General features: G+C 36.8%; 1 protein-coding gene across 6 annotated transcripts in view; it reads left to right on the top strand.

The window, feature by feature from the left end:
* The window catches only part of NBEA (neurobeachin), a 509,705-nt gene that overhangs the window by 122,888 nt on the left and 364,342 nt on the right, over nt 1-22,475 (top strand). For all 6 annotated transcript variants that reach the window (XM_037377448.1, XM_037377449.1, XM_037377452.1 and 3 more), the window contains exons 8-10: nt 4,271-4,417; nt 12,798-12,995; nt 13,430-13,563. In XM_037377448.1, the coding sequence (XP_037233345.1) occupies nt 4,271-4,417; nt 12,798-12,995; nt 13,430-13,563 (479 nt within the window). The remainder of the gene's footprint in view (nt 1-4,270; nt 4,418-12,797; nt 12,996-13,429; nt 13,564-22,475) is intronic.

The raw sequence follows: 22,475 nt of genomic DNA on the forward strand, positions 1-22,475 counted from the left end.
TAAAGTTTTACTTTGCTGGAGAATAGATTAAGTTATGAAAGACACTAGTTATCATTAGGTCTCTATTTTTTTAATAACAAAAACCTATTATAGTAGAAGGAGGAAATAGAGAAGAAAGTAAGAGAAATTCAGGAAAGGTGTATGGGTGCAACTGTATAAAAGGCATGAAAAGGAAAATAGGAGGGGGGTGTATGGAGACTCCTTAGCACTATTACACATTTAGCTAGGAAGAGAAGCTCTTGTTTTAACTATTAGAACTTTCTTGTTTCAAAGATTGAGTTGTTAGAAGCATTCCCTTGAAAAGTCTTGAGAAATTATCTGGCTCTTTGTTAACTTCTGCCTTCATACTCTTCCATATATCCACTTGGACATAACTTCAGTCTCCTGCAAGATGACAAGAAAATGCCTTACCATAATACCTTTTGGGGAAAAGAAAAAACTACGCAAATGTGCTAATCATTCTTTCTTTACATCTTACATTGTGCATAACTATATCTGTAGATTATACGGGCAGACATAGCAGTACAGGTTGCGAAAGCTGATAATGAAAACTGAGAAAGGTGCAGGAGTTGCATGTTGTTAACTAAGTGCATTTACTCTTTTCAGTCTTTTTTTTATACAAGAACATTGTGAGATAATTGAGATTCAGTGTTTAAAACAAAACTGTGCTTTAAAAAAAATCAGTTAATCTTAAAGCTCAATAATGCAAATCTAATATTTTATTCATCTAAAATAATATTTAATCATGGTGCATTTTGTTCGGTGGTAGCTTTAACACAGTGAGCAACTGAAAAGTCTTGTCTTCATTATATATATTTTTTTTACAAGGATAGATTTTTTATTGGTAGAGACTGAATTTATTTTTTTCACAGATTGATCTTGCATTACAATTATCTTATATTTTTATGACATTTTTTTTCAATGTCTGACATTCACCTCTTGTATCCAAACAAGAACTGAAGAATACCTCAGTCTACAATTTTTGTATGTACCCTGGAAGACACTGAAGTAAAGATGGTGATGACAAAAAGGGTGAAAGTTTAAAAATACGGGGTTTTAAAATTTTATTGTTTTGTTTTTTTCCTTTGTATTTCTTCTAATTCATTCTTATTTATACTCATCCATGAAATCACTGGGTTCTTAACTATTTCTGTAATAGGAGCAGCAAGATACAGGATATAACATGAAGTAGTCATTAAGGCTTCACACATGTATCCTTCACGTTGTAAGACAACAATGTGTGTTGTCCTAATAGACATTTTTCATCTAGGGATTTGCAAAATGTGTCATCTTTACAAAACTCTAAATCACTCAAACGTTGTTCAAAAAAATTTTTTTTTTTGGAGGGGACCTCCATGTATTAAATATTGCACAATGTTCAGCCTGAATGTTAGAGGTAAGATATGAGAAAGGATGAAAAAGGGGAAGACACTGTAAATTTTTTTGTATAGCTGTTTCTATTGTGAATGTTGCTGATAGATTCTGTAGAGGTGGTTTTGGTTTTAACTTCATTGTTCTTATTTAATGAAATACAAAAATATAGCAATGCTGAGATTCATTGTGTGCTACATAAGATACAGTAGCTAGTGGTAAATAACTCATTGAGTTTATATTCCAAAGAGTAGATATAGCTAGAGATTATGGCAAAAAGATGACATGAAATGCATGACAGAGTACAACATAATCAAATGTGTGCAGTTGCTGGCTGGTCAGTAATCATGATCAGCTCTGTATGCCTATGGAGTTAATTATTTATAAGAGTTCAAATACACTTGGGGACAGAAGTTAAACTGGAAGAGTTTGGCTGTTAGGAATTCTCCCCAGTTATGGGAAGTAACATGAGAGAAAGCACAAAATGCCTCTTCAAGGTGTCGAATTTGGGGATACTGGGGTTTGGTGGAAGATTTTTGTTCAGATAGCTGAATGAAGGTAGGTTTGATGATGTCCTGACATCTGTCAGCTTATATTTCTGTTGTAGGATAAGGAAACTAGAAGGATTGGAAAGCCAACAAGTTGATTCTATCAATAGCACTTGGGCTGCATTTGAAAAAAGGCCTATAAGCATCAAGAATATTAAGGATACAGTTATGTCCTTAAGTAACAAGCCCATAAGTTCCAAGAGTTTATTTTTTTATGTAAATAAAATAGGAGGATTTGGGCCAAGGCACTTAATGAAGCAGATCTATTAGTCATCTCATCTTGGGGTCATTAATGACATGTTACCAGGGATGTACAGAAATAGGCAGACTTGGATCTGTTGGTATCAGTTGGGTATAAAACTGTGGAAATGCGAGATAGTTGGAGGAAGAGCAAATGAGCTATGAGTATTAGGTGCTGATTTTAAAATAAATAAATAAATATATCAGGTCTACTGATTGGCATCTGGAGCAGAAGTGAATATAAATTACCAGAAGATCAGGAGTTAGGCCTCCCCTCCAATTAAAAATAATGGAAGCACTTAATCCAGAATGAAACACCAGAAAATGGGAAAGTATAATCTGGTAAGAATGAAAAAAGACAGAACTGGTAATTACTACAGGCAAACAGACCTAGAATGTAATTATATGTAAAACTCAGATTCCATTGAAAACTATGATGCATGTTGTACAATTAATGTTATCTAGAAGAGGCCAGGAAAATACCCTTGTAATAGGCAGGAATGTAGATCTCGGAATTTGTAAGTATAAACTAGGAAAAAGGGTGGCATCAGTATTCAGATTCCTCAAATAACCATAAAAAATGGCAATTGCTCAACATGAATTGACTTAACACTCTCTGACAGTAGTGGCGCAGGTGTCAGTAAAGCCTTCAAGGCTAAGGAGGACTTTAATGAACTAACTGAAAACTGTTAGGAAGTTTCACCATTAGATTTACCAGTAGTCAGAGTGGTCTCATAGCCCTTATTTTGCACTATGCATCCTGGGTAGGACTTTGTGAACCAACTTTGATGTAGTTTTTTTCAGAAATTTTTTAGGTTTGTCCAAAACAATTAATACAAGTTTAGCAATCCCAAGGGAAAAAAATTCAAAGAGATGTTTGGTCAAAAGGAGGATAAGTCGGAGATAAAATCCTGGATACCTGTTACCTCACCTCATTGCAAAGCTGGCCTCTAGATCTTTGACTTCCTCCTAACCCTTTAGACAGAGTCCCCTTTTCCTTGTTAATAGCTTATCCACCTCAATCCACTGCGGTGGCGTGTCACCATATTTGATTCCATTCTCTAGACTACAGAAGTTTTTCTTAGGGTGAAACTCAGCAACAGCCAAGCAGGATGAAAAAGCAGGCTTCCTAATGCTGATTCTACTGGTTTGCTGATTCAGCTCAAAAAGTGAGGCCTGATCCTTTTTTCTGTTAAATAAAGTACATGTGACTCAAGGAAGCTAAGGGACTAGCCTTGCAAAGATCCTTATGCTTTCTGTTGTTCTCCTCTTGTGCTGTGTCTTTTTCCAGTTCCCCAGATCTTTATTCTAGACAGTTAAATTCTAAGCTTTGCTTCTTCTCAAAGCCTCTTTTCCTGGAAGCACCAGAATAACTTCACGTAATTCTTGCAAAATAAATTTAAATTGGAAAAAAACCCCAAAAGCCACAAAAAAACCCCCACTTCAAACCTGAAATAATAAGAAATGGACAGATGGAAAACTGCAGAAGGTCTTTGTTCAGAGGGTAGTTGTTGGAAGGAAGAATGGAAAATAATTCTTGTGACCGTGGAAGAAGACAGAAGAGGAGTTTAAGGTCAAACCAAATCATTATAGGCTGCAGTCATGAAGACTGCACCAGTTGCAAACTACAAAAATTCATATTTGATGTTTTTTCTGCTAGAGATGTTTAGCTCTGTTAGCACAACAGTGAAAGAAGAGTGCATTTCAGTACATGTTCTTATGTGTTAGCAGTGAGAGTTCTGATTATTATTACAAGGAACTTGGAATGATAATTACAAGGACTTTCCTATTTCCTAGAAAGCAGTAGGGAAGGTTATTTGGTACTTGAATGTACTGTTCTAATTTTCTCTGTTTTATGTTGAACAATTAATAAAAATCAAATCCTAGTGGCCAGTCAAAAGCATTGTAATAATGACCCATAAAACAATTAACTCTACGCTATTCAAAGTTCTTCACTACAGGGAATCAGGTACTGAAGTAATAAATGATTGATTTATTTTCTTTACTAGAGCCTGCCTTAGGTTTTTTGCTTCAGTAACTGTACACAAATGTTATTTCATTGTATAGTTTGTATGACCAGACTTTATTAACATTGCCTCTTCCTGATACAGAGCTATGACAAATGTTTTCTTGGCTCTTCGGAGACTGCTGATGCTAATAGAGTGTTCTGCGGCCAGCTTGGAGCAGTATATGTATTCACTGAAGCACTCAACCCAGCACAGATTTTTGCAATACATCAGTTAGGACCTGGATACAAGGTAACAAAGAATCATAAAAAAATTAAAGCTATGAAAGGAAAATAATTTGATAGATGTAGTTGAAAGATATATATGCATGTAAATATTCCTCTTAGGTTCACCCAGAGCTATGTGATTTGTTTTCAGCAAAAGAAGACTGTTTCTTCAAGTATCCTAACTAACCTTAATTTCCATGAGCTTTTTGAAAGATGCAAGTTGTTTCTTTAAAGTGTAGCTGAAACATGTTTGTATGTGAATTTTTTTACTTTAGATCACAATCAGATTAGAACAATTTTGTAATTGGTGTACTGAATACCAGGGGAATAACTTTCTTCTCTCCTGTTTGTGTTTAAAACCTGAGTTAAGGCAGATTAACTTTCAGCAAGGCATAATAAACCAATTCTTTTCAAATGCACAGGTTCAAATAGTTCTGCTGAAGTAAAAGAACTTTTTTACTCATGCTTTGCCAGTGACATTTAGGGGACAGATTGGATAAATTAATGGCATGCATAAACTTGCATCTCTAGTATGAATAATCCCTTATGACTTGGAATAGCTGTGTATAGTAGTATTTCATCACGAAAAACAACAGATACTTTGCAGAAGTCTGCAGAAACTGCCTAGTGGAGAAGGCTTGAAAATGAATCTAATCCCAGTGAAACATATTGAATTTCTACTTTCAATTATTCCCAAATTTTCTTTTTCTGATTTGTGAAATTTGTGGTATCATCTGAAGTATATTTTCAGGGTTTTTTAGTATGTATTATATACTCTGAAAGCACAAAGGTTTTAAAAGCAAGTAAAAATCAGCATTTAGATTCTAATACTATTAATTTGATGTGCTGAAAATGATTGCTTTAAATCATTTGAACACAGCTAACACTAGAATGACAGTGACAAGTTGATATTTTCATCTTTTATGGTGTGGATGTAGCGTGAATAGCTAAATGTGTCAAGGTTACTTGGAGAAGAGGAAGTCTATTGCATACAGTTGATTGTTGCTTGAAATTGTTGACTGCCTTGAAATTAGAAAAGTTCAGTTAGTCAAGAGAAGTGCATCACCTGTGCAAACAAGGAATACTTTATTCCAAACTTAATACTCTATTTTGTTTGAACAAATATTTCTGCAAATGTTTTTGTGGTCATGCAAAAGAAAGTAATGTAATTTTTTACTTCTTCATAGTAAATGTAGTAAAACTTTATTAATTTATTAAGTGGATTTGCAGCCATATACTGAAGTTATATCAAATAGGAATAATGCTTTCATTTGTTTCAAGTGAAAATTATTATGTCATATTTTGTGAGTGTTGAAGGGGTTCATGAGGCATACATGATTTCATGCTAAATGACATTTCCAGTAGTTACTGCACTAACTTTATTACAGTGTTGTCAAATTACCTTGCTTGATTCATAGACTTCCATTAAACTACACTTCTTCACACCTGTAGCTTCTTACTGTTTTTTGTAAAATGTCAGTTAAATGAAGTTTAATACTTTGGGGATATTCTTTGGTATATCATGGTTTTAGGTTTAGGTCATGTTGCCAGTACAGTTAATTCTGCCTTCCTTTCTAGAGTAGTTTCCTTCCTTGTCTAAGAATCTGAAAGTATATTTTATTAGTAGCCTTTTAAAAGACCAGGTTCTTAGAGCAGGACCCCAGAAATAACACAGTTTCTTTCTTTAACTTCCTTATTTCAAAAAAATAAGACAAAACAGCACACTTTTTTTATCAACTTCTAACTCAAGGTCTACTCACAACCAAAAAAAAGGAACCACATCCTGTCATTTCGAGATCTCAGGTCACTGACTGTAGCTTTCACTCCAAGCTTGCCTCTTATGTGTCTCAGTTAAGTTTATTTCTGTAAATCCTTTCAGATTCTGTGTGGGTGCAAATGTCCATCAGTTCAGAACACTTCAGTATGGGTGTTTCATAGTCCAAGGGGCCCCAATTGACATTTAGCTCAAATTGCTTGGCATTGGAGATCACATTCTTGCTCTCATCTAACTTCCTGATGCAAACTGGCCTTTCAGAACCTTTTCTTAAGTAGTTAACTAACTACATGTCCTGTTGATTCCAGTTGTTGGTACTGTTAGCCAACTGGAAGAATCAACTATTCAGCTTTTGCAAAAGGTCCACTATTCTAGATTCATTGTGAACTCTGGTTGTGCCAAAGCTTTTCTCCCAAAGGATGATCATTCAAAATACTTGCAGATTTTTGGAGACTGTCTTAATACAGATGTTTTTTCTTTCTTACAACTGTCTCTGGTAGTTCCTTTGATTTGCAATTCTTACTTTAGTCCACTATATCCCAGGTTTCTGATTCTTTAGGGAAAGTGACCATTCCTCATTTTGTGCTCTACGTGCTTTGTCCATAAGAGACTATGATTTTGCCTCTCTATTTGGCTACGCTAACAATCATTCCTAATGTCTGTATCCTACAATGACTGCCATTAAGACCTCTGGAATACAGCAAAATCTGCATACTCTACCAACATGCCAGAACTCAGGACAGTGCAGTAGGTGTAAATTTTTGAATATAGGTAGTATGTAATGTTGCAAATAACACCAGAGCCACAAAGTTCAGGAAAAGTCAGATCTTGATCTACAAAGGAAAGTGAATCTGTTGTACCTTGTTGCACCCCTATTATGTGATGCAAGTAGAAGCACCAGATTTTAGGATGAACTAGAGAAGCCATTAAAATAAGATTTATTTACTATTTTTATAGAATTTTTTTATCTTTTATATACGTAATATTTGTATTATTATTATACATTACATGCTTATTACAGAACATTGTAATGTAGAAACAGTTCATGATACTTCCATGCTGGTCTCGCTCAACGTGTCCTTCTGAATACATTTAGTTGTAACCAGCATGCTTTAATATATATATAAAAAAATAATAAACAGATAGTTTACTTTTAAATACTAAATCTTCAGTTCTATCAAAAGGCCTTTGGGGTTTTTTGAACAAAAGTGTTACAGTGATTGTGTGAGTAGCAATATTGAAAAGCTGCCATGCTTAGTAACTATTGCATAGAAATAACACATAATCAAACTTTTAAAAGGGGAAGAGAGGAAAATACACTGGCAGTAGAACTATGTGATTTGCCTCTTTCTTGTTAAGTCTTCCCAAATTCATCCATAAAGTTTCTTGAAATTTTAAGTTAAATTTAGTAAAAGCATAGTAGAACTTTACATTTGCATTTGCAGATTTTATCTGTAATAAAGCATCCTCTTTTTGAGTCTTGCAATTGCTGTACAGGACTTTTACCTACAATGCTGACACTTTCAGTTGCTTGAGATTGAAGAAGGAAAAAGGAAATGAGAGCAGTATCCTTGCTGTCACTGTGCTTTTTCTGCTACCCATCATTGTTTCCAGGCAGCAAAGAAGAGAGAGAAGCATGTCTCAGCTGGGATCCTGAGGGGCTGATAAACACAGAGTAGAGGGGCAAGGAAGGAAGAGATGCATCTGATATGCAGTGCTTGGTGCTGTTTATAAAGGGATGTTTCAATAAAGCCCTGTCCTTATAGCACTGTCACATCTGTGCCACTCCTCTTAGGCATTTCAAAATGAGTTGTCAGATTATTCCATATGTTGCTGCATCTGAGTTTGCTCTTGATCACTGCTACAGTATAAATCTTTTTGTCATGTACAAAGGATGGAGTAAAAATGCATTTGTGCATGCACATACTGACACACACAAAATACTCTGGAAAATTCAAATTTGCTGAAGTCAATTACATCGTGCAAGATGGTATTTTGTGTATGATTGCTGAACCTACAGTAGCAAAAAGGGGTGAATGGGAAATAAAAAAGCACCACTCTTGCTGCTAAAGGAGAGGGGAGAGCTGCTAGTGTTTGAGTAGTGGTCTTGATCAAGCACAGTTGCTTTTACTGGGGAGGACAGTGCTGGAGTAATTCTCATCCCTCTCTGTTCCCTCTCCTATTCCTGTAGGAGCAAAACCTACCCTTTATACCTTCTTTATGGATCCTGTATATATTTTTAACCATGTGTAGAATATGCTAAATCTAAGGCTCTTCTTTGCTGTCTTTATGTCATCATACTGCTTGTACCAGATCTCAAAGTTCCATTCCTTCAGTGACCATTAACTAACCATTTGCAGTTTGACCTCATACCATAGAATCATTTAGGTGATCATAAGATCTTTGAGATCATCAGGTCCGACCATTAACCCAGGACTGCCAAGTCCATTTCTAAACCATGTCCCTAAACACTGTGTTACACATTTTTAAAACACCTCCAGGGGTGGTGATTCCACCACCTCCCTGGGCAGCCTGTTCCAATGCTCTACCACCCTTTCAGTGAAGAAATTTTTCCTAACATCCAATCTAAACTTCCTCTGGTGCAACTTGAGGCTGTTTCCTCTTGTCCTGTCGCTTGTTATGTGGGAGAAGAGACTGAACCCCACCTGCCTACAGCCCCCCTTCAGGCAGCTGTAGAGAGGGATAATGTCTCCCCTCAGCCTCCTCCTCTCCAGGCTGAACACCCCCAGCTCCCTCAGCTGCTCCTCATCAGACTTGTGCTCCAGCCCCTTCCCCAGCCCCGTTGCCCTTCTCTGGACACGCTCCAGCCCCTCGACGTCCCTCCTGCAGTGAGGGGCCCAACACGGAACACAGGATTCAAGGCGCGGCCTCACCAGTGCTGAGTACAGAGGGACCCGTTACTTCCCTTGTCCTGCTGGCCATGCTGTTTTGGATGTAAGCCAGGATGCTACTGGCCGCCTTGGCCACCTGGGCACACTGCTGGCTCATGTTCAGTGTCTGTCAACCAGCACCCCCAGGACCTTTTCCATCAGGCAGCTTCCCAGCCACTCTGCCCCAAGCCTGTAGCCTTGTGTGGGGCTGTTGTCATCCAAATGCAGGACTCAGCACTTCTTCTGGAACTTCATACAATTGGTCTTGGCCCATGAGTCCAGCCTGCCCAGACCCCTCTGCAGAGCCTTCATGCACTCAAGCAGATCAACACTCCTACCCAACTTGGTGTCATCTGCAAACTGACTGAGGGTGCACTCGATCCCTTTGTCCTGATCATAATGAAGATATTTTAAGCAGGACTGCCCACAGTACTGAGCCCAGGGGAAGACCACTTTGTGACTGGTCACCAGCTGAATGTTAACTCCATTCACCACCACTCTCTGGGCTCGGCTGTCAATGCTTGACAGCCTCTGCTGTCCCTCTGTGGTTGTATTTTCTCAGGTTCCCAGTACAGTATTTGCATACTGCATTTCTTTTATCTTTCTATAAAACCATATTAGCAATAAAAGAGTATCATATATCAGAATTTGTGGCCTCTCTTTCCATTCTGTGATAATAATCTGTTGGGTAGGAGATTAGCATTTCCAATTTATGATTACTGTTGTTAGGCTTTAATGGCAGAATGTCCCTTTAATTCTTGTTTTTCTACAAAAAATGTGAGTCAGTATTGTATAATTTATTTGTGCCTGACTTTTAAATAGTTCTGTCTGATAAATTCTTGAGGCATAGTAAACACTGAAAACAAGGAGGTAGATTAATGACAAAATTTGTTTGTAAAACTGGATTTATTTTAACTTAAGCAGTTTTGAAAGTTGTGAAATTTCACGGTAATTAAATGATACAGATTTTGTGTTGAAATACTTTGACGTATTTAAAATGGCAAAGTTATGAAAAACTCCATCAAGGTAAAACGTTCTGAGCTTTGGAATCTGACAAAGCTTATAGGCATGAAAAAATTTCCAGATAAGAAGTGTTTTCATGTGGTGAAACATCAAAATATAGTACATGCATAATGCAGATATCTTTGGAAATCAATGACATCACTAAATTATTTCTGTCTCGGCAGAAAGTGCACAGAGATTTATCTGTATAGTTAAAAACGCCCTCTGGGGAGAAGTGCATCATCACCTTCATCAGGACAAATCTGTAATCTGTAGCAGTAATTTCCTGATAAGTGAGATGTAGTCAGCCATATCAACAGAGAGCCAGCTCTGGAGCTCTAAGCATAGTTAGTACTCATTCTTTCGGTTTTTCTACTTCAGTAAGTAGTGTGGCACGATAGGAACACATTTCTAGATTAAAACATTTGGTGCTGAAGGCTGAATAGTGTATATATTGCAGTTTTTCATTCAGATTGGTTGTAGTCTAATCCTTTGGGCTGAGTGACTACCAACAGTTGGGGGACATCTGAGTTTCAGCCAAAAGGAAGTCTCTGGTTCTGAACACCTTTGCAGTATGAACAGAGCAGTGAGGATCACTGGGAGCTTCGCTACAAAATGGACTCCTAACCCAAATGCAGATCACAGAATCACAGAATGGTTGAGATTGTTGGAATGGATCTCTGGAAGTCATCTGGCCCAAACGCCTTCTCAGGCAGGGCCACCTGGAGCTAGTTGCCCAGGACTGTTTGGACAGATTTTGAATATCTCTAAAGATGGAGACTCTACCACCTTGTTGGACAACCTCACAGTGGAAAACTTTATCCTGATATTCAGAGGGAATTTCCTGTGTTTCAGTTGTGCCCATTGCCTCTGGTCCTGTCACTGGGCACTGCTAAGAGGAAGGTGACTTCTTTGAATCTTCCTTCAGATATTTATACACATTGATGAGATCTTCCCCGAGGCTTCTTTTCTGCAAGCTGAACAGTCCCTCTCTCAGCCTTTCCTCATAGGAGAGATGCTTCAGTCACTTCATGATTTTAGTGGCCCTTCAATGGTATCTCTCCAGTAAGTCCACAGCTCTCTTGTACTGGGGAGCCCAGAACTCCAGGTGTGGCCTCACCAGTGCCAAGCAGAGGAGAAAGATCACCTCCCTCCATCTGCTAGCAACACTCCTCGTAATGCAGCTAAATATTTTCCTTCTTTGCCAAATGTAGCTTAAATCACTTTCTATTAGCTTACTTTTGCCCTTCCTACTTGCATTCTCTGCTATGGTACCTGAATCTCCTATATTTTCAGCATGGCATTGCTGCCTCCCTTCTGCTTAGTCACCAAGCATGGGACAGGGCTGACTGACAGTTCCACTCCAAGGGGTTCTCCAGCAGCTGCAGTCAGGTGCCCAGTCTGTTCAGCCTACATCAATCTTATGACCCACATACAAATGGATGCTTGTCACAAGACCCTATATTGCCGTGTGTCAGTCACTTGAGCAGATGTACTTTCCCATTGTGTAGCTGTAAGCAAGAGAATTTTGTCAGGGCTTCCAGCAGCCTTGAGAGCTCTGCTAAAGCTGGATGGGTTTTATGGGTTTATATAATCAGTAGGAACCTGTATTTTGTTCGGAAAGAGCAGCTGATAGCCTATAAATTGCCTTTTTTAATTCTTCTAACCTGTTTAACCAACCCCCTAGTGATAGTACTTTCAATGTTTTTATGATATAGGTTTTCTTACAGTGCGTAGGGGAAGGAGGGAGAGATTTGGTAGGACCAAAGGGATAAAGAGAATTGTGATGGCTATATGCAGTGAAAACAAGCAAAATTATTCATGATAAACCTCAGAGATGAATTATTTTAAACTGTGAAAAGATTTTAGAAACACATTACATATATATTGCTTTAATTAAATGGTGGTCATTTCTAATAACTTTGCTTTACTTGTGTCACTACAGTACTGTGTGTTACTGCTAGTTGTCTTTTTGACACTGTCAAATGGTTGTTACATGCAAAAGTAGTTATGTGACAAGTAAATCTGACAATGCTTTGCAGAAGGGCAGAAATCTATCTTCTTGTGCTTCATTGATTTGTCAGTGTTGCCAGAAAATATAGTTTTAGATCAGATATGAATCATAGTAGGTTTAAGAAAACAGAAATTTTCAGTCTTCCTTTGTAAAAGCTTTGAGTTTGAGAACATTAGTCTGAAATATGGCACTTATAATTTTATTTGGATTTTTTTGTGTAAGTAACTTGTTTATATATACTTCTGACTGTTAATAAAGTGTTTTAATGAATGGTTTTAATGCTGTTTAGAAATAACTGTTCCTTTAATCAAAATGGTATAGGATTCAAAGTTCTGAGTGAGTTTATATAAACTAAAATACAAGGCATTTAATTTGTTCTTTATTTTTAATGCATTGAATGCTCAATTTTTTATTTTAACATATTTATAGGTGTTTAATGTGACACATTTCTTCCAGATAGTTACTGCCGAACTTGTTAACACTGATGCTGAAAGGAGAGAGCAATAATACTACATAAACCACCAAATATTATATTGACATGTTGATGTGGAGTAAACAAAAATATTGTCTAATTGTTCAGTAGCATTAAACTACTGGAAAATTAAAACAAAGTTCAGCAGTTTTTATATTACCTCTCAAATCCAATGTATTTTCTGCACATTTTGAGGCAAGAATTTTGTCTGAAATATTTACTTTGTAAAGTTTATGTTTTCTTTTTTTTCAGAGCACATTCAAGTTTAAATCTGAGAGTGACATTCATCTGGCTGAGCACCATAAACAAGTACTATACGATGGAAAACTTGCAAGTAGCATTGCTTTTACATATAATGCGAAGGCTACTGATGCTCAGCTATGCCTTGAATCCTCACCAAAGGAAAATCCTTCAATTTTTGTACACTCCCCCCATGCTCTTATGCTTCAGGTTTGTGCTGCTAAATCGATGTTCTGTGATTACTATTAGCACAGCATCATTGGGATCATAAGAGGATTTGTGTGGTAGTGTACCGAGACCTTGTTATTTTGTATTATTTTAGCTCTTAATATACCTGTCATTTGAACTGTTCTTTCTTTGCTCACTTTCTAGAGCAAAAAATGATCATTTCTTTGTTAAGAAATATATACTTTATACTATAAGGCACAGTTTGCCATGATGCTGAAGTTTTTCTGTTTAATGTTTTCCTTTAAGTATAGTGATTATGATTGAAACATAAGTAATGAAACTAAGCTAAAACAAATCTGATTTAGTTTGCACTTAAAATTATCTGTTAAAGTGTTCCCAAGTTATGTTTGTAACTTTCCTTTAAAACTGATATTGACTGAGGTTTTCCCTTTTGTTTATTTATTTTATTAATTTAGGATGTGAAAGCTATTGTAACCCACTCCATTCACAGCGCAATTCATTCCATTGGAGGGATTCAAGTTCTTTTTCCTCTCTTTGCCCAGTTAGACAATCGACAGCTGCATGACAGTCAGGTGGAAACAACAGTTTGGTAAGCTTCTTTCAAGCAAAAAACTAAATTAAGCTAAGAATATTTTTGGTTTTGTTGTGAGAATGTTTGATTTGTTTTCTCTGTGAATGCTGTGACTTACATTTTACCCTTGTTTCTTTGAAAACAGTAGTATTTTGTAAAAAGTAGTTTACTGTAGAGGTGTGTAAATTATATTAATCTGATGAGATTCCAGATGGAACTGGCATCAAATTTATTTGATTAAATAATGAATTCAAATCACTGTAGAGTCTTTAAGGACAGTTTCATGAGTTCTTGCAACCTCTAAAAGAAACCAGAGTGCTTTTACTTGACAGTGCAATGTCATTTACCTTCCCAAAGTCTGTGTCATTTGAGTTCATATTTAATAACACTCAAAATTAATGAAAGGTATCTCCTTCCATATTAATACACAGTCAGAAAGTCATAGAGCTATGGTCAGTTTTTTTGTGGCCATGTTATAAATGCAACAGTGACTGGAGGTGCACCAAGAGAGTTTTAAACAGGGACACATGAAGTCTCTGCTCTGATACTATGGAAGTAACCCCTAGGTTGAAAAGCTTGCACAGAAGTTGGATGAATGCTTCACATGTAGCCTGCAAAGGATGGCTTAGGAGTCTGTCAGTACCCGCAGTGACACGTTCAAAGCTAGCTCAATTGTAGTTATTTTTGCAAAGATCCCTTGCCACCTGCTTGTCAGGGCAGGCTCCTATTCTAGTGGCAACACAAGAAGTCTAAACTTGTCAGGACAAAGTGTGTGGTCTAAACCTTTGGAGGTATCAAAACTGAAAAGATAATGCTTGAAGGACTGGTATGGTGTTTCTCTATAGAGTGGTATGTAACGAAAGTCTGCTAGAAAACTGTTCAGGGCACCAGATGCTGACTCCTGTATTTGAATAAATTCATAAAATAGATGCATAATTCAGAGTACATGGCTTATTTTGCTGCTTAGAATACTCTGCTATTAATTATTCTGGATATTTGCCATTGCATTAGATAGTTCAGTAATAAATCAGTTAACTGCAAAATAATTAATACTAAAATTGCTTACGATTTTGAAAAATTAAACTGAAAGTGATACATTGGTATAATTTTTCATGAAAGATCACTTGTCCCAATCTAATTTAAGAAATTAATCAATTTGGTGACATTTTGTCAGTTATCTGTTTTCCCCTTTGTTAAATCTACATAGCTAAGATGGTTTCTGGTTTTTATTTGTTTCTGTATTGTGAAAAGTTAATGTATTTCATGAGAATGTTTGAGTACAATGTTAGAAGTAATACCACAGTCTTAAAAATAACAAATTCTACATCCAAGAGTATAGTGGTGTAAATTATTTCATTTGATGTCAAAGACAGAAAAGCTGGTTGTGTTTTGGCTCATGTGGGTTATTTACTTTTTTGTAGTCTGTTTTCCAGTATGCACATTGCATTGAAGTATTGTTAAGTAAGGGAATTAGAAAAAACGAAAGCTTGGTTTGAAATAAATTTGGAAAACAAATTCCCTGTATGTTTTTATTTACTGACACAGCAGTAGGAAAAAATGCTTTATTCCAATTTATGGAAGATTATGTGTGTTTGTGCCCATATATAAGAATAAAATATATGTTACATTAATTAATATGCTGAGTCTGTAATAAAAGTTAAAGCAGTAACTAGGTCTGTTTAAAAATGGAGAGCTAATGTAAGTTGAATAAGTTCAGATAAAGACTTAATTCTTTGCAAGTGTGTGATCTTTCCAGTGAGTGAGAACATTTGTAAAGTTCAATTTTAAATGTATAGAACAATTCTGGATTTAGTTGAACCGTAGGTAGGAAAAAAAAATTGTTCTTGAATGAATCAATACGTTTCTTCTGTAATCAGATTATATTCTAAGAAGAGATCTGTAATTCATTATGCTATATGCTTGTACAAATACATAATACAACAAGATATGATCCTAACTCAAGAACATATTTGAAAGACTTGTAAGCAAATGGCTGCTTGACAAGATGTAATTTAAATGTTGAATTACCATAGGTTTAAGTGTATGTGCATTATGTTGTTATATTGATTTTATTAGGTTGTATATATTAAAAAAAAGTTTAAGTGAACAAGGAAGTAGGCAAGTAAAGGAATATAAGATCTCTGGGGTCAAGGAAAGAAGATAATGGGGAAAGGGGCCAAACATCAAAAACAGGGCTACATTTAAGATTAATTTGTTGCATGGAATAAGGGAAGAAGTGTACTTACTGTGTTCTTTCCTTCTCTCCCTTTGTTTTTTAGACTATTCTCTCTTTATTTGGTCCTCTCCAAAATGTGATTGTTGAACTGTACCTGATACTTTATGCCCTTTCTACCTATGAAAATATATCTACAACAGCAGCAGAGAGATGCACCACTTATTTCTGAAAAATAGCTGGCATTTAGTCATTACAATCTATGTATTTTTATAAGCAGATAATCTTTATGCCACTTTGCAAAAAAACCCCCAAAGGTCCAGATGATGTTTGATGATAGTAGACCGTTTACGTTTGTAAAGGCTTACTATGGCTGTAGAATTAATTTCTTTCTGGTGACCAGCTTGGGGGACTCAGAAATTGTCCCTTGAATAGCTGTACTGCAATTTATCTTAATGTGTTCCTGGGAGGTGGGAAATACAAACAGCTTGATACTGCAGGGTAAATGCCCTAGGTTTCCAGAGTACTCTTCTGAACCTTCTCACCACCTTCTGTCTTGCACACAACAAAATCTGTTTAAGAAGTTTGAGGTTCTCAGTTATCTGTTTAATTAGGTTTTTTAACATTAGGAGTTTGTTAACAGGACTATGAGGAAACACATTTTTTAATTGTTTTAATCCACTCACAATTTCAATCTATTCTAAATTAATAGATTAATTTAAAAATTTAATTATAAAGCAGGGCAATGTGAATATAGCAACATTATGATTTAATGGCGTTCTTTGTAAATGTGCTTTATTCCTGTAATACATATATCCCTGTGTGCCTTATCTACATTTTCCATGAGACCACGTATTGAAATGCCCTACAATTCTGCTTTTGAAGCGCTATATAAATTCTTGTGCTCTCATACACAGGAATTGAAAGAATGGAAACTGCATTTATGTCTTAATTATGTTTTCTTGGATTAAGTGATGCACCTGCTATTCAGGAGAGTGGTCCCTCAACCTGAATACCAAGGTTGCTATTTTTCATCCTCCTTTTCAGTAGTCTGGTTAGAATAGAAAATGTAGCAGTTTAGATTAATAAGGTGTTTATATAATAAAAATAAATGTAGAGTGCTTGTGGTGGGTTGACCATGGCTGGACACCAGGTGCCTACCAAAAGCCACTCAATTACTCCCCTCCTCAACTGGACAGGGGAGAGAAAATGCATTGAAAGGCTCACGGGTCAAGATAAGGACAGGGAGAGATCATTCACCAGTTACTGTCATGGACAAAACAGACTCAACTTGGGGAAATTAGTTAATTAATTACCAATTAAGTCAGAGTAGAATGATGAGACAATAAAAACCAAATCTTAAAAACGCCTTCCTCCCACCCCTCCCTCCTTCCTAGGCTTAACTTGACTCCTGATTTTACCTCCTTCCCTCCAGTGGCGCAGGGGATGGGGAATGGGGTTGTGCTCAGTTCATCACACGCTGCCTCTGCTGCTCCTTCCTCCTCAGGGGAGGCTCCTCAACTCTGCCCCTGCCCCAGCATGGGGTCCTTCCCACAGGAGACAGTCCTCTATGAACCTCAACGTGGATCCTTCCCATGGGCTGCAGTCCTCACACCCTGCCCCAGCCGGGTCCCCCACGGGTGCCGTCCTTCAGGCACAGCCGGCTCCAGCCTGGGTCCCCCCGGTGTCCCCAGCCCCGCCAGCAAACCTGCCCCAGCCCGGGCTCCTCTCCCCGCGGGGCCACAGGCCCTGCCAGGAGCTGCTCCAGCGTGGGCTGCCCACGGGTCACAGCCTCCCGCGGGCACCCACCTGCTCCGGCGTGGGGCCTCCAGGGGCTGCCGGTGGGGATCTGCTCCTCCGTGGGCCTCCCCGGGCTGAGGGGGACAGCCTGCCTCAGCGTGGGCTTCACCGCGGGCTGGGGGGAGCCTCTGCTCCGGGCCAGGAGCCCCTTGCCCCTCCTGTGCTGCCATGGCAGCCGCAGGGATATTGCGCTCACATATTCTCATTCTTCTCTCCAGCCGCAATTGCTGTTGCCCAGGTTTCCCCCCCCCCTACTTCTTCAACATGTTACCCCAGAGGCACTGCCATCATCACTGGTGGGCTTGGCCTTGGCCAGCGGCGGGTCCCTCTGGGAGCCGGCTGGCACTGGCTCCATGGGCCGTGGAGGAAGCTTCTGGCAGCTTCTCACAGAAGCCACCCCTGTAGCCCCGCCCCCCCCCCCTACCAAAACCTGCCACGCAAACCCAGCACAACGCTTTTTTCTGTTATGATGCTGTTGTTACCTTTGATTATACTATACGGGTGACATGATAGGAAGGACTTGCTTTGTTCCCTTGTGGTCTCTCATGTGTGGTTTTGAGCTCACTTGGGTGTGCTGAGCACTGACACACAGACCAATTCTCACACATGTTGGGTGCACAGACTTTGGCACTGGCTCAGTTCCATCACAGAACAAATAAGAAATGTTGGTTCAGATGAGATTGTTGTTTTGGATTGTACCATACTGGGAAAACATTTGAAAGTAGAAGGAGCTTAAATAGATGAAGTAATTCCAATAATTCCTTTATATACTTATTCTAGAAGTTGCTAACTGGATTTTCTAGTTCACATGCACTATGCAATAAAAATTAAAAATACTTTTACTGTTTATCATACTAAATAAATGTAGTGCCTAGGCCCATCTTAACTTTCTTGGAGGTGATACATACACCCACCTAAAATTTATAGCAAGGTAAACATAGGCATCTTTTCAGTCAGTTTTATTACTGACATTATGTTCACTTTTTTTCTATAGGTAGCCCCTGTTACAGAGTATATTGCCCACCTATTGTAAGTCAGTGAAATAGAAGAATTGGTGAGGCAGGCAATGATAATATTTCAACTCCTGTTCTTCATCTTTTCCTGTAGATGTTTTGTGTTTTGCTCTCATCAATTAACATTTGTACTCATTTTTTCCAGTATTCTTTATATTCAGATGATGACTTTTTGCTTCCTGTCTGTAGATAGTGGTGTTGCTGGATCTACTTTTTGAGAGATGAATAGTTTGATAGGAAAAAGTGTTTTTCTATCAGTTTCCAGAGATACAAAATAACACTGCTTGTTAGGAAATACAGTTTGATGTCTTGATTTTTTAATTAGTTTAATATGAAAAATCCATGAGTTTTCAGTAGTTCTTAATAATGTCATTAATTTCATTGAATTTATCTTCAAGATCATGGTAGCAAATAAGGTTAATGCCAAGTAGTATTCCACCTATGTAACCTGTCATCTCCTACTGTCTTTCAAGAATTTTCTTGTTTGCCACAGCTGGCCCAGGTATTTACAGCCAATATGCCTTCATGAAAATCCCTTTTTGTATTCCCAACCAGTATTATATGTGCAGTCAAAATTATTTCTGAAATCCATGCTTATCCTTTGCACTTTGATTTTCTTCCTGAAGGAATGAAGTAAGGAAGTGGAGATCATCTTGCATCTCTTGTGTATCAAAATATATTGTTAATACATTGCTAATGCTTCTTGCTGAGGATTTCTAAGTCCATGCTATGAAACATTTAGTAAATACTCTGATGAAGTAACAAATTACTTCATGAATCAGCCATACTCATTTAAAACTGTTCGCTAACAATGAGATGTAATGGGCAGCCAACAGATTAAGAGGAATAATAATAATAATAATAATAATAATGATAATAATAATGTATTTCAATACAGCCATTATTGTGTTTTGAATTAAAGTTAAGAGCAAATACCTTATAATTTTTTTTTTTGTTTAAAAACAAAGCATTAGTTGTTGGTGTATGATTTTCCTTAATACCACTTTATCTGTTTATGCTAAGATTAGTTTTCAAAAGTTATCATATTAACCGCCTGTGGTGGAGTTAATCATATGTTCCTTTTATCTTATTTTGGGAGAAGCTGGAAATACAAATACAATTAGTTTCTAAAGGTTCCTTCCAAACCTAATCAAACAGAACAAATACTGTGTCATTCTTTTTTAACATACCCTCTTAAGGTTAAATCATCAGTTGTTAATGAACATACTTAAATCTTTATAGCTACATGCCTACTTTAATTAAAGGGGCTTTTTTGTAAAGCATAATTAAGATAACTTTTAATACACAGTCCAAGATGAAACTTAAAGTAATTAAGGTAGTCTTTTTAGAGAAAATTATCACGGGAAAGAGTAGACTACAGAAATTGATCTATGTAGTGATTTAAAAATAAAATAAATAAAACAACACCAAAAATCACCCAAGACAGATTTTATTTTTATCCTAATGGTGCAAATTCCTGACTTATTTATTTCTCCAAAGCCTTTGTCATCTGATTTTATTTGAATACATGACTGATGTTCCTAATAGAGTGCTTCATTTGTAAGTGAAGTCATAAAAAACAATTTTGCAATAATGTTTTATCTAAATTGTCCTGTATTTTAGCTCCACAAAACAGTAATAATTGTTTCTTAGTGGGAGGTACCAGTCAATTTAGAATGTGACAATGGCGGCTCTTTCTTGTTCAGTAATTGTCATAGCATAAGGACTTCTTATCCTTGGGATTTCCACTGTCAGCTTCTTTTACGTGTAATATGAAAAGGTTATTTAAAATGACTGTAGATATAAATAAGAGTGAAAATGAACTACTTATTTATGTGTGTAATTATTAATGAAGAAGGAAGTGTCATACTTTGAAATTTTGAAGATTGATATCTACAGAAGCCGTTTTTTTTTGTGAATATCTGTAGTATATTTTTTATTTAAGGCGTAGCATTGCATGACTGTTGACTGAAGATTGTGATGCTAAAATATTATGATGTTGAAACATAATGATGAACTATTGAAACATAATAGTTACTTATATTATACCTATATATTTAGATGAATGAAAGCTAGGTGGTATTTGTCACTTCATAGTGCATATTGTAAGAATAACTGTCTGAATTTTAGAGGCAGGGACTTCACAAATATAATGAATATGTGTAGATATGAAAATATCCTGAAGAACATCTTCCAGTCAGACAGTGTATGCTGTGAACACCAATTCTGTGCTCCTGTTTTATTTGTAAAAAAAAAAAAAAAAAATACTAAGTTTTAGAAGTCTTCACAAGGCACATGTGTGTTTGAGGGGAAAATCAAGCAGTGCTGTAAAAATGTAGTTAATCTTCAGGTTTTTACGTAACAGTATTCCAGAGACTTATCATCTCTACAATACACTAATTATAGAATAAGCAGTATCATAACCATTGGAAATACAGCATCTTCATGTCTTGGTCTGCAAACTTTTTTTTCATGCTTCTTAGTAGTGGAAAACTGCGGGAATTTTTTTTCCCTGAAATTAATTATATTTTTAGTAGAAATCATAATTCTGTATGATTTAGTGTTCGTTGACATATATACTTTCATTCTGTATCTGTTTCTTTGCTGCACTGCAGACAAACTGATCTGTTCTTGGCAGAGTGTGGTGTAGAGGAGATGTAGGAATGGGCTGAAGTATCCTTTATATTTGCCTTTGTATCTAGGGGAGTTGAAAATAGGCAAGAATGGAGAGAAATTTTGTATGGCAGTGCACAGAATTTTGCAAGTTTAATGTGAGCCCTGCAGCAATCCGATGCATTTTAGTTACTGGTAAGTTTGTTAAATTCTGTTTGAAAAATTGTTCGTCTTAGAAGATAGTCTTCTAATCAATATCATTTCCCCTCTGTCAACAGTAACCTTTTTAAAAGCACAATTTTGGCAACATGGTTCTGCTGATAAAAATAAATATAAATATATATATATATACTTAAAATGTTCAAGTTTAATTTATTTTTAGCTGCCAAGATGACTACATAAAATTACTATCCTTAGAAATATGTTAAAAGTTCTGGATACAATTCTCTAAATTAGGCAGTCCGTTCTCCAATAAACTACATTCTTTGAATGCGGTATTGAGGATAATAGGTTCATTATGTCAGTATGGATTTTTACAGATATATATATACACACACACACACACATCTTAAATGTTTGCTTAAGGTCAGCCTGAACATGTGGGGAGAGAGAAGTTTTGAAAAGGTTGGGAAAGCTTAGCTGAGAGTTATTAAATGTTGGGTCTACTCAGGCAGACTGAATGCTTTCTAGCATAAAGTGTATAAGGCAGAGAACATAACAAGCGAAAACAGTGTTTTGTGCAACAGCTGTTATTTAATGGATTTTCATTCCCTCCTTCCTTCTCAAAAAAAAGAAGTTTCACCTGAAACAAGTGCAAGCAGGATTTCTGGAAAAAAATCAGACTAAGCACATAACCTGTTTTCTGCCTGTCTCTAACAGTCATCTTCAGATAGTAACAGCTTCAGTACTGTATGTGCAGTGAGAATTTAAAAATACTTCCATTTTGATTTTACAGTTATTCTATCAGTTAAAATATTACAGATGTTTTCATCAATTCATTTCCTGCATAATGGTGTGGACAAAGTGCTAGTTACATTTAATTATGGTGCTAAATTGTATCTGAATACTGTGGTCCTTTACAGCGTTTGCTTCAAACTCCATTGTGCCTCTATGTGAATGCCAGGTGGTTCTCCTTAACTGCTGCTTTTCCTGCTACTTGGTATTTTTTATGTGCTTGAAGGTGTAAAGTGTAATGATGCATTCACGTGTGTTATCCCAAGATTTGAATTATTATATACTACACTCAACTCCATTATTTATGGTGGCAATCATAAACAATACAGAAGGATTAGAAGCTAGAGTTACTACTTGCAGATCTGACCTGACTCCGC

This window comes from Falco rusticolus, chromosome 2 (assembly GCF_015220075.1).
Source record: "Falco rusticolus isolate bFalRus1 chromosome 2, bFalRus1.pri, whole genome shotgun sequence".
Classification (NCBI taxonomy): domain Eukaryota; kingdom Metazoa; phylum Chordata; class Aves; order Falconiformes; family Falconidae; genus Falco; species Falco rusticolus.